The 12,894-nt window shown below is 39.7% G+C and overlaps 1 protein-coding gene across 4 annotated transcripts in view; it reads right to left on the bottom strand.

Annotated features, from left to right (window-relative positions):
• cad (carbamoyl-phosphate synthetase 2, aspartate transcarbamylase, and dihydroorotase) overlaps positions 1-12,894 on the bottom strand; it is a 50,096-nt gene that overhangs the window by 6,318 nt on the left and 30,884 nt on the right. The window contains exons 23-39 of one of the 4 annotated variants that reach the window (XM_088930004.1): positions 12,308-12,475; positions 11,661-11,843; positions 11,291-11,395; positions 10,271-10,513; positions 9,953-10,034; positions 9,352-9,518; positions 8,958-9,122; positions 8,109-8,240; positions 7,549-7,750; positions 6,128-6,318; positions 5,439-5,579; positions 5,086-5,181; positions 4,544-4,691; positions 3,217-3,264; positions 1,283-1,327; positions 646-809; positions 284-358 (exon numbers count right to left, since the gene is read on the bottom strand). In XM_088930004.1, coding sequence (XP_088786130.1) covers positions 284-358; positions 646-809; positions 1,283-1,327; positions 3,217-3,264; positions 4,544-4,691; positions 5,086-5,181; positions 5,439-5,579; positions 6,128-6,318; positions 7,549-7,750; positions 8,109-8,240; positions 8,958-9,122; positions 9,352-9,518; positions 9,953-10,034; positions 10,271-10,513; positions 11,291-11,395; positions 11,661-11,843; positions 12,308-12,475 — 2,355 coding nt within the window. The remainder of the gene's footprint in view (positions 1-283; positions 359-645; positions 810-1,282; positions 1,328-3,216; positions 3,265-4,543; positions 4,692-5,085; positions 5,182-5,438; positions 5,580-6,127; positions 6,319-7,548; positions 7,751-8,108; positions 8,241-8,957; positions 9,123-9,351; positions 9,519-9,952; positions 10,035-10,270; positions 10,514-11,290; positions 11,396-11,660; positions 11,844-12,307; positions 12,476-12,894) is intronic. The other 3 variants (XM_088930013.1, XM_088930022.1, XM_088930031.1) reach the window with 3 other exon arrangements.

Raw genomic sequence — 12,894 nt, 5'->3', positions numbered from 1 at the left:
TATTTACCAAAGTTAAGTAAAGGATGGCAGATTGGACAGGGCTTCAAACTGCTATCGGAAGGCTTTGGTTGTGGTCATTTTTACTTAGGAATTAAACAGGGTAAATGCAGTTTGAAAAGTTTAGAAAATTAATTTGTTTACTGAGGACATAGGGAGCCTGCTAATAAAAATAAAGAACAGTCCACAAAAATGTTGACAGGTTTAAGAAAGAGATTCAAGATCAATGTTTCTGAACTTTCACTAAAAATACAATTAGCCGCTTGATAAAATCCTAGGTCCTTACCTTCAAAATATCCAGACTTCTCTCTTTCTGCACCATCAAGCGAAGGGTATGGGCCACATTGAACAAGTGGGACATCTGACAGGAAAACACAGGTTATTGCACTGAACAGGTTACATTTGTAACCTGAACAAAAGATTGTCAGTAGAAGAGCTAAGATACTCAAACATCACACACCTATAAGGAAAGAATTTCAAAATCCCCTGCTAAATATAAACATCCCCTTAAAAAATGGCTTCCTATTCACTATACAAATCCTAGATTGCGAGTGGGCATACTTCTGGAAAGATTCCCTATCAGGCTGGAAAAGGAGCTAAATATTCTGATGTGAAAATCCAGTGGCTGGTCAAGGTAACAAAGGTTACCTGCTCCTTGGTGAACTGCTGGACGGAGAGGACGTGCTGCCCAATGAAGGGATGCAGGAGAGGAGAAGTCTGCAGGTGACTGACACTTTGGTGTCCTATGGTCTGAGGGGACAGGATACGACCCAACACAGGATGATGAGAGGCGCCATCCAGGGAAAGACAGTCTGTTGCAAGCAGGGAAAGATTTAGAGAAAACAAAATAGTTTTTCTTTTATGAACATAATTTTTAAAGAAAACCTAAAACTGGAAATAGTGTTATAGTTTTTCTGGATCTTAGAAAACCCCCTCCACCCAACCCCACCCCAAGCTACTGCTTTTTGCAATACTGAAGGTGCAACTCATCCAGATTCCATCTTAAACAAGTATGCGATGGAGTCAAACTAAAATATTTTAAAAAACATTGCAAATGGTTAGGTTGTTAGAAAAGCGTATATTAAACAAAATAATTGCATTTCTTTTCCAATCTGCATCAGTAGAACTCCTCCAATTACCATCGCACAAACTTAGAAGAAGCAAGCTATATAACCATCTAGCGACAAAAACAACAGGTATTAGAATTTAAGGAGCAAACAGACATCATTTATAAGGCCAGAAGTTAGTATCTCAGCTAAAACGGAGCTACAAACAAACTGCAAACCTTGATCAAAAGATGCTCTTATTGGTTTCTCCTTTGCCTCCTCAGCTGTTTAAAAATTAGTACAGAAATTTAAAATACACCAGTTAGTGACATTAACAAATGCAACCAAAACTCTGTTGTTCAGCAACTTTGATCTGAGCCAATAGCATGTGCACAATTCATCTGGGGGACTAAATATCAGATGTACCAAAGTTAACTGTACTATAGCACTAACAAAAAGTGGACACTGGCCAATCACGACCTTTGAAAATTATATAAATTATAAGTACCATAAGGTCTCTGCACTATAGGAATTTGAATCGCTGTCACTACTGGGCATTTTTTTATTACTTTCAATACAAACAACCCCAAAGGGCTAGATGTGAAACTTTCCCCTTAAAAGAAATATGACAATGATTTGTTCAACAGACTTTCAGCTTTTTTTTCAAAAAAAGATTAAAATTAAAATCTGTGATACAACTGAAAACAACTCAGGAAGGGTTTATATTAAGTATATTTGGCACAGCTGTAATAAACGCCAGTTGGTCATAAGATACTGGACTGGACTGTGCTGTAGACCTGTCTCTATGATTATTAAAACTGGATAATATGGGTAAAATGGAAATAAGTTCTGCATTTTCACTGATCTTTATTTTGGTAACAAGATGAATCTGCCTTTGGTGAAGAACAGAAATTGACAGAAATCAAGACTGGTGAGGTTGAATCACACTGATGCAAAGTGTATTATCATGCATCATTACAATAAAAACCTGATGTATCATATACCAGTGTTTCCCAACTAAGCATAGAATTTTGGAATAGCCACATAGGAGAGAAAAAAAATGTTGAAACCAATCATTGTCTGCACTGTAATGGTTTTCAAAATTGAACATGTTAATGTTTTTCCAAATCATATTGAAATTGAGAAAAAAAATCTAACAAACATGGAGTTACTGTACAGTTACGATCAATTTATGTAAACTAAGACCGCTTGGACGTTTTACTACACAGAGGAGGGGGTGTACTGCACAAATCCTATTATTTGAACACTTGTACCTCTGACTGGAAAGCGTTGGGAAACAGTGATGTAGATACCAAGCTAGGTGAGCATTAGAAGAACATTTACCTAAACAGATTAAATTATATAAGAAAAGATCTCAAAGGGAGTGCATTCACAAAACACCAGGCTAGTGTCAAGCTGATTATCACACCGTTTAAATTCATTACCTCTGCTAAGTGAGAAGGATACATTTTGTAAGAATTTGCAATCAACTTAAAAATGTTTGTAAATGCTGGCTGGCATTGGGACTTCCATGTAGCTGTAACAAAGTGTCTTTGAGGAGTTTATGACATCCCCAGCAAAATTATCATTGCTATCTCTTGATATAACACACAGCATCTCTGAAATGTTAATTAAGATACTCTGAAGATAAAGTGCTTGTAATAAATCAGTTACTGTTATAACTATACAGAGCAATTTTAATACACACATACGTTACTGTGCATGGTTCTATTTATTAATATCATTTTTTGAAAGAAATGCTGTTACTTTAGAGTTGGTCAGTGTTAATCAATTTTATCTCTTTCTGAAAGAAAGATTTCATAAAATAAATACTCTACTTTGTTATGTGTAGATTTTAATTGGAAAAGCTGTATTACATGTCAAAATTCAGTGATCACTAAATGTTTTAAAATTTTTCCTACTTGTACATAGGTGAGGTTTTTGCACATTCCAATTTAACTAGTGTAGGAGTGCAAACACTTCGCCATTAATTCCTTAATTAAAAGCATCTCCATTCTCAAAAACAGCAAGGCCTCCGATGATCAAGGTGCATTCCCTATTTCTAGTTATATTTGATTAGTTTTGATTTGTTGCTGGAAATAATTTCTGAAAACAGACTGCTTTAAAAATCACACAGGCTGGGTCAACCGCAGGCACATCAACTAAACATTACCAAAGCCTGTGTGGATCAGAAAGGTCTTTGAGGCAGTTTTCCTGGAACCTGCAGACAACATTGGACATCCTTAAAGTCATGGATCTAAAGTCTATTTAAGGCATTTTGAAAGATTAATATTTCTATTTCTAACCATTAAACCCCAAATATTATGCTTCTGGACTTCATAAACAAGTGTACTGCTCACCCCAGATTTAATATGTCAGTTACTTAAGTGTAAAAATATTAATATGAAATGTAGTTTGAGCATACTTTCAATGTGAATTTCCAATGAAGAAATTGAACTGCCTTTAAAACATTCTGTTTGAAGACTATACTTATAATCTTCCTACTTATTATTTTAATAAGATCTAGACAGGGAACAGTCAAATTCTTGACAATATTACAGACAGAATTAAATGAAAATGGACTGTAACCATTTAGAGAGAAATCTGCGACGGTAGGTTTGGGAGGGACACGTGGGCCCCACATTCTGCTGCATGTGTGTGATCTGAAATGTGCCAGGGGTGCCCTCGGCAGTTACAGTCACAGAGAATGTATCAGTGCGCTGTCTGCTCTCAAGAGTTTTGGCTTGTACCTTTCATTGAAAGAGTTCTATTCATCAGTGGAATGTTTTAGGACATACTAGGCTTTTGGATGAAAGAGCAAAAGGGCCAAGAACCATCATCTCATTGCTTTTGTGAGTAGTTTCACTGATGGCTGATAGAGATTAACACTGAATATATATATATTCCTGACACAAATGCAGTATTTTGCACTCTAGGATGGCATTTTACGGCCGACGGCACTTAGTTTTTTCTACGTCTGAGCTGGAGGCTACAACACGATAGAAGTTAGCTATAATGAGTTTATGAACCCAGATAATGCTGAAACAGCCATCAATGGATGCTATCTTACATATGCAAAAGCTAAACTGGAAGTCTCTTTATATGGTGCTGCTTCCTAGCACTACAAAATTGTCAGAGCTAAGATTAACAAGGCAACAAATGACAGAACCCCAACCCTACATGCTGCTTGTTAGATGCATATCTATGTCAATTTTACTGGTCTTACTTAGCTATGCTAAGCCGATTGTCCTCATATAGGCAGAACAGCTGTCAATAGCTGCTAACGTGAACTTCATATTCATACAGAGGGAAGCATGTGCCTAGGCTACAGAGAACAACCAAAACAGAAACAAGCCAAGTGTTAAACAGGGCACTGGGTGTGGTACCTTAGCAGATGCTTTCCAAACCAGTAGCGTTTCCTCGTTTTACAGTCTCTGCCCTATGCGGTTGCACCACAGTTTAATACAAGCGTAACGTGCTCCGGAGTCTTTCTTCATTACCTGGAGGCAGCCCGGGGTCAGATGCTCTGTGGATCCTGGGAGGCAACATGAAGCGGCTGTCACCGGCGCCGGGGGTGACTCTCCGAGGGCTGGGGACACGGGTGCGGATGGTCTCTCCCCTTTCTCCCTGCCGGGTCCGCTCCGGAGTCTGTCACCAACACACTGCCATTACTACCACAGCCCTCACACCCCCAAACCCAGGACGACAGGATGGCCTTCTGCACTGCAGAGCCCTCGCCAACCACACGTGTTCAACTGTCTCAGAAGTACACAGACAACTACAGCCATAAAGAGAGGGAAATATCCACTGAAAACAGAATTCAAACTGTACCCTGTGTCATTCAACATTCTGTACATTCTGCGTTTCCTACATTTCTGTACAGCACCTGATTAACCGGGGTGCAAAACATTAAAAGCTTTAAATGAGCCTAATTTAATAAAGTCATACAACTGGAAAACAGTAAGATAAAGATCTACCAGAGACGATGTACTTCTGTAACAGCAGTAACTGACATTGACCGAGTTTAGTAAGTACTTAGTACCTTGGTGCTGTCCTTTGCCAACTCAGCAGGAAGAGGAGTAGGCATTCTTGGTGCCCATGTCCTGACATCTTCCCCATAACCTGGAGGTACCAGCACCTGGGAAATAAAGGTATGTCAATTTTCTAATTGGTATAGTTTTGAATGATATGCTTCCATGACAGGCTTTGGAAGCTAGAAACGAAAGGTTCAGCCGCTTTTCAGAATGAGTGCCTTTCAAACATCTTTGATCCTGCATTGTGAGTACCAATTCTAGGTCACGGTTTTCCTGGGTTTTCTAGGTTAAAGGTTTATAAACGTCATCCTGCTGCACAATCCAATTCGTTCAAGCTTACGACTGTTCTCCATTTCCTCACCTGGCCATCGATGTAGGCCACCTCCCCTCTGAGCACCACTCTTCTCACTTTGCCCTTCACATTCATGCCTGCAAAGGGAGTCCATTTGGACTTGGTGAACTGCATGTGGCTTGCAATCGTCCACTCCTGCTCCAAGTCCACCTGAATTCAAAGAGGAATGCATTTTCAGTCATTCTTCTTGAACTAAAGGTCTAAAACAAAGTCCATCAAACTACATTTTTTCACTTTTAAATGTTAATTCCAGTATCACAACATTAAACTTGGTTTAGTATATAGAGAAAAGACTTAACTCCATATACTGCCAGTTTGTACAAACAGTATATTGGTAATATTGATCAATCCTATTCGTCACACCTTCCTGTGTAAATGGCTATGAAGGAAAAAGTAAAATGTATTTATATTCATACACAGTAAATGAAACCCAGACCTAAAAAAAAGATTGGACAATGCAAAAACTCAATTTTCTTTATGGAAAAGTGTTATTTGACGAAACATTTGCCTAGAACATTGTTACTGAGGATTTGCAGATGCCTGTATGAAGGACAGCATGCACCATTATTGTTCTGATGAACGTGCCAAGACATTGGCCTCTGGTGCTTTCATAAGAAGGAGTACAGTTGTCATCTTCCTCACCATTATTGAGGCCAGTGACCACACTAGTACACTAGTAGCAGTGAAGAGAGAAATACCTCTATATAGGTGTTTTCTTGGACAGGCAGGGAGAAGATCTTTCGGGGGTTTTCATACAGCCTCTTCACGATGTCATCAACAGTGAGTCGGCCTTGACTCACGGCAGTGAGCAGCAGCGGTAACATGGTCTCCAGGCCAGGGTATCCTGGGGGTGGATTCTTCATGTCTTTCTCCTCCACAGAGTGAGGGGCTACAAACCAAGAGACACAAACAGACGTGTAAGCAGAGAGTTCCCATACATCATATAGCAATATACAAAAATAAAGCACATTAAACAATAAATATTCTTATCCTAATATCTAATAATACAGTATATTAATCCTGATTTGAGTCAGACGAGCCAGTGGTTAACGAACTCATCTTTAATATTAGGTAAGTGTCCCACTAACTACAAAGCAGTCCCCAACAACTCATGATGCACCATCCTAGAGGTGACTGGATCTCAGTTTACACGTTTTACAGTCAATATCTAAATTGCAACCAGCTAACACTCACATTACAAACTATAGCATATTCTGCACCCGCTGTAGTAAAAAAATATATGTGTAGATTTAATTTAAGAGATACCAGATTGCCGATACTAGCTGATGTTCAATGAAGACAAATGCAGGTAACATTTTTGTAATAAAAAGTTATATACAACATGTACCATAGCCTAGTAAGAATTGTACAGTAACCTAAAGAAGCCAGGAAAAAGGAGTAGGAATTTTAGATATGTCAAAATACGATCATATGGCTCTGGCATTAAAGTAATTAAATTCTAAATTGGAAAATTGGTACATCCCATAAATACATAAGTGATTTGTTGCCTCAAAATATATTGCAAGCTAATTCTAAACGTTAACAGGCCAGTCTTCTTCAAACTAACAACGAGACAACTTCTGTCATCAGTCAGTCCAAAGCACATTTTGTTTGCTTCTTTACATAGAAATCACCCTCCTTTAAAGAGAGTCTTAAATAATCACAACTTCAAAACTTAGTGGCATTTTTTTCCAATCTCATGACACATAAGTGTAATTATTTATCAGCTGACATCAGTCATTTGCCTCTGCCACAACTACAAATTTCACTAAAATGCACAAGTCATAGAAAATTCAACAACAGCAAGAGCCATGGGACTCTCTCCCTTAGTTTTAACTTAGCATAGCTTTGGTGTAAGGGTTTTACTCCGTTTAGTATAATAACTCCTTAAACTAACCTTTTAATGGTAAAACGTTAACTCTTTTGTACAATTTGAAAGATTTTGCCACCTATACAGTGAAGGCTCCAAACCAGCTCTACAAGAGCTGTGTGAGAAACCATACTGCAGTCATACTTGTGGCGGAAATGGGAGTATTTACACCACGAGACTGATGCTGCTAACAAAGGCAGCATTTACATAAAGGAGAGAATCCCGTTGGCACAGTAACCTTGCACTCACCGTGGTCTGTGGCAAAGCAGTCGATGATGTCCAGGTTCTCCCACAGGGCCTCCATGTCTTCCCTTGTGCCCAGCATGGGGCGGACCTGGGCCCTACCAAGCCCAATGGCCGATACGTTCTCCTCACACAGGAACAGGTGGTGAGGGGCAACTTCACAGGTCACCTGGATCCCTTTCAATTTAGCAGCTCGGATGATCTTGATCTGTTGAGGGTCAAAATCCAGACACACTCTAGGCTCCAGCTTTTCTTTGATTATACCCAAACTAACAACATTTCATCTGTTACTTCAGGAAATTGAATGTGTTAATAATTAAACACAATTTAAGGTATTTCCACTTCTACTGGTTACTGAATGCCTGTGTAAATATTTAGGTCTAATTTATCATTTATAGGTGTCTATTACATTTAATTTACATAATCCTAAGAGGAAGCACTTAAAGTTATAGTCTCAATTAGCTTCTCAAAACATAGCGATACCATGACATGTGATGCAACTTCCAGATGTCTATTATTAATGCTAAAAGACAAAAAGGACCAGTAAAACAACGAGTTCATCCTACCTCTTCCTTCTTTGCCACATGGCAGATATGAACTGGTCGCTGGTAAAGTTGAGCCACCATCAGAATGGCAGCAACCGTCTGCTTCTCTGCGTGGGCAACAATTGGCATGTTCTTTGGCCACTTCTCAAAATGCTAGAGAAAGAGGAGAGACTTCTTTAGATTTCTCTTTCAGTGCTTAACAATAAGGTAAAGCGCACACAAAATTCGAAATGTCAAATGGTTGACACTGTTGTGTTACAGCAGGCTTCAGACCTTTCTGAAATGGACAGTAGCTTCCCAGTGATCCACAGTGTGAAGGCTGAAACTCTTCCCAATCAACTAAGAGTCTAAATCACTTCATGCCTAAATTCAGCTGTTTAGTTTCTACACTTGGGAACTATACCTGTTGGAACAAGCAGCAAATGGCTGCCATATTATGTTGCTCTGTTTTAAAATAATTTGGTGAAACATAATTAATTCTCCCCCTCTTTTCCACAGTTGGGTGGGCATTTTTTTCAGGTGTTTTTCAAAATTCTGAACTGGTAAATTAAAGATTTACAATACACCTAGTACAACCTATAAATTCGAAAAGTGAAAAAAAAACATATGGTCAAACATGAATTCTATAAGACTTTAAATAAACAATCTGTATGCTTAGACTGATTTCATTTTGCTGTTGTTGTACTACTCTGCCATGGTGTTTTAATTAGAATTTGAAATTATGTGCGATTTCAGCAACACCTCAATTTCACAAACCTGTCATATGAAACATTAAATATCTTCCATAAAGGGCTAAATGGCAGAGGCAAGCAGATTACTTCATTCAATGGCTGCAACCGAAATCACTTATTTTTTTCCATTTATACAAACCTCCATCCAGAGGGATACATTGTCCATCTTGAGAGTGGAATAGGTATCGTTCAAGTACATCTTCAAACCAGCTGCAGAGCTTGCAATTGAAGGCAAAATGGCAGCATTGTCCGAGGAGGCACCAAGAAAGAGAGCATAATCACAACGACAGCCTGCCTTAGCCAGCTGAAATGAGAGAGTGAGACAAGTTATAACACATTGTGCACAAAGGCTGGGAGACAGGAGGACCAGCTTGGCAAGTAATACAATTTTACACAATGCACATGGAGCTTTTGTCCAAACTGATTGGCAATACCCAAGCTGGCTATAATGTCCCTGGTTTTGGAATATTCTTGCATTTAGACTGTCACAAATTTAGACTTTTCAGGGTAAATGAACCTTTTGAGAACGTCACCTTCTGGACCAAGGCAAGTGAGCTGGAATCTAGTACTGCAGGGTTCGTGTTGGGCATTGCGCACACCAGAGTGACACCTCCTGCCAAGGCTGCTGCAGTGCCAGAGGCAAAATCTTCCTTGTGGGTGGCCCCTGGCTCACGCAGGTGGACGTGGACATCAATCAGCCCTGGGGAAGAAAGACAAACAGGTTGGGGAATCCTGTTTAGAAGAGTGACTCCATTGGCAAATGGAGATGTCCAATAACTGGAATTACCAATCTGTAAATCATCAACTCAACATGCTGCTACATTCCCTGTGTTCTCAAAGCATAAAGATGAAGACAAAACAGACAACCCTTCAGGAAATCCACCTCTTCACCATGTGAGCCTCATGGAGCCAATGTCCAAGGATGTCTGGACTTCGAGCAAAGCTAACCTTAGGACACTTGGACAGTTGTGACATGGGATACAGACATATCCCCGATTTATACCAGCAATGCCTAAAGTACAGGGCCAAATCTCCACTCCACAGACACCTTAAGTCATTTAACCACCTAACTCGGGAGTCCCCTCCAATTGCTTTAACACACATCTGCCACGGCTCCAGATTTCTATAGTTTACCTGGCAGGCGAATAAGTCTCTGTGATGCCAAGCAATCCACATGTGTTTTAACTGGTGGAGCTTCCCCAATCTGACGCAGTGCCTACAAAGTATAAAACAACAACATTTAGCGGGACAAGCTGAACAATCAGACTTTCCATTTTCACATATTAAGATATATAGTCAACGCTATCAGTCTTCAAGCACAAAAGGAAACAGATGTGGAAACTTGGAAAAAACTAAACATTGAAGCAACTTCAAAACACTCATTTTGAATATACCACCCAAAACCCGGAAATGAAAAAAGCCAACATGCTGGTTCCCTTGTTTCTCCCTCACCTGCACAAAGAGTTTTGTGCACTTGATGTCGATAATGAGGGGGACAGAGTAGTCAATGGCCATCCTGCGAGTGCGGTAGCCCTTAGTGACGAAGGAGGAGAGCCGGCGGCCTCCGGAGTTCCTCATGGACAGGTTGATGACCATGTCAAAGTGGTTCTCCTCCAGGTAGTCCATTATGTTCCTCTGCTTTTCTTTGTTTGGGCAATCACTCTCCTCCTCAAATGGCCAGTCCACTGCCATTACCTAGAAATAGACATGGTGTCAATGGTAGGAATGGGGCAGCATACATGTACCGCAGTATCCAGTCTATATTTGTTTAAGACTATGAAATCATAAGATGCCATTGTTATCACACTTATCGCATCCCAGAGTGCACTGCAAATGTAATGCATAAAGGAGTGCAGCTAGTTGGAAATGTTGACTTATGATTACCTGAATCAACCTGAATTTTGGCTACATAAAAATAAGATTATGAAAATAAAAAAGTTTCTCTCGTAGAAGCCACACATAGTAGTTGTAGATGAGAAAGAAGAACATCTTTATCATATGCAGCTCTTATCTAACTATTAATTCCTTACAAGTTGAGGCTAATGTATAAGTGCAGTTTGGAAAGCTGGATCCATTACCAAGGGCTATGGGATGAAGTCGTAGGCTTTGCTGCTTTATCATTAAGTACATACAGTACCAATACCGTGAATACCACTATTTACAGTAACTAATTATATTGTTGATTTTACCAACAAACATGGTTAGTTTCTACTTGGTTCCTATGGTTATTATATCATGATTGCACTTTACAATGATAATGACTTCACCACAGGTTTGAAGTCCCATAGATCACGTGGTCAAGAAAAACTAAAGTTGTTTGAGAAGGGAAACGGTTTTTGTAGGGACTGTGGGTGCAGAATTTCTCCGAGTGCTTTTAAATTTTTTTTCTGATCATAAAGGGCTTGGAGCTATTCTGGTGTCAGGTTGAAAAACAGCTGCTTAAACTGCCTGAAGTGTTGCACCCTGACTCACCTTCACTCCGTGTTCGGTGTAGTAATCTGCCGTGCCCAGGCTGGCATACAGGTTGTATCCAAGACTTTCAAGGGTTTGCACTGTAGGTAGCAGTTCACTCTTGTTCTGAAAAACAAGTGAAAACCTGTTAGCTGAACTTCAATATGAATACGTTAAAATATACATTGTGTATCCTTTAAACTTGACCACAAGCTTAAAACATTTAATGAGAGAATTTCAACATTAACAAAGCATTAATAAAAGTATTTTATATATATATATGTTTAGGAGAATAATTTCTATTCTGTAATGTTAACTAGGCTTTCTTACTATGGCACTAAGTTTAGCAGCAAAAAGGTTCACACTTCTGGTATAAGAAGAAATTACTTACCTTGTAGCTCCCGATAGACAGCAGTATATTCTTCTTGGGGATCTTGAACCCAGTGCTCAGCATAGCTTTTAGGTAGGCCTCATATCTGTTCTCCCCAAAGCAGGCCACCTCCCCAGTGCTGGTCATCTCCACTCCCAGGACGACATCTGCCCCTGCCAGCCGGGAGAAGGAGAACTGAGGGACCTAGATCAGTAAAAATAAATGAGTAAGCTAGATAAAAGCAAAACCGTCCCCTCTTTAACACTAAACCGGGAACATGAAGACAACTAAAAGAAACCAGTAGCAACAGCTACAGGGACTTTCTTCCTTCAGGTACCAATCACTGAGAATGTTTAAGATCAACTAAACTGTAAATATATCTCGGTTTTCTACACGTTATCTTAATATCACTTTGGATAGAATATTAATAATTCAAAGGACCTGGTGAAAGTACAGATAAAAGTATAGTCTTCAATTTCAGAAAACTTACCAGGAACACAGCCAATGAGCTGATAGCAGCTTATTGTGTATTCTGTTATCAGAATTTACTATTTTATTTTTCTACAGGCAGTGTAATTTGTTACCTGCAGTACATTACGAACCAATCAGCACTATAAAAAGAAAAATCCAGAGGAAGAGTGATGGAAGTTACTCCAGCTCATCATTACCTTGACACCAACAATTCCTCTTCCCTTCATCAACCCCACGGGCTCCACCTCCTCCCCCATGATGACCTGGGTTGCCAAGGCAACCAGGTCCTCGCCCAGAGTCTTGGATACGAAGGGAAAGGAGCGCGACACCCTCACATTGCACTCTATCACCTTCAGCTGGTCATCCTGTCAGGAGATTAGGGACACTGTTAGCTTGGAGATTCAGGTTTTCACTAGCAGCTATTGATGAAATATTCCCTATTAAGCAGATTTATAAGCATCCATCAGCACTACTCTGTTTCAGGGTCACTGTTCAGACACAGTGACCCTGAAAAAAGCGGCTGGACTGTTTACACGCTGTCAGGTCTTCATGTTCCAATTATAAGTAACACCATAGGGATAAGAAATAGCTTTAAACACACCCATTGTAAGTTCAAATGTAACCCATTTCAGTACACCACTCACTCCTGCATTTGAAGCCCACAGGTCACCGTGCACTAATGCACAGAGCAGGAAAAGCTTAGGAAGGTTAACAAAAACAGGACTCATTCTAATTTCACACAAACTGGCATTATCTTCAGGGGAAAGACACCTGCATGTGATCA

The sequence above is a fragment of the Atractosteus spatula genome, chromosome 2, assembly GCF_055471065.1.
Source record: "Atractosteus spatula isolate fAtrSpa1 chromosome 2, fAtrSpa1.hap1, whole genome shotgun sequence".
Classification (NCBI taxonomy): domain Eukaryota; kingdom Metazoa; phylum Chordata; class Actinopteri; order Semionotiformes; family Lepisosteidae; genus Atractosteus; species Atractosteus spatula.
The sequence above is the reverse complement of the archived record's forward strand: the minus strand, read 5'-3'. Positions and strand labels throughout refer to the sequence as shown.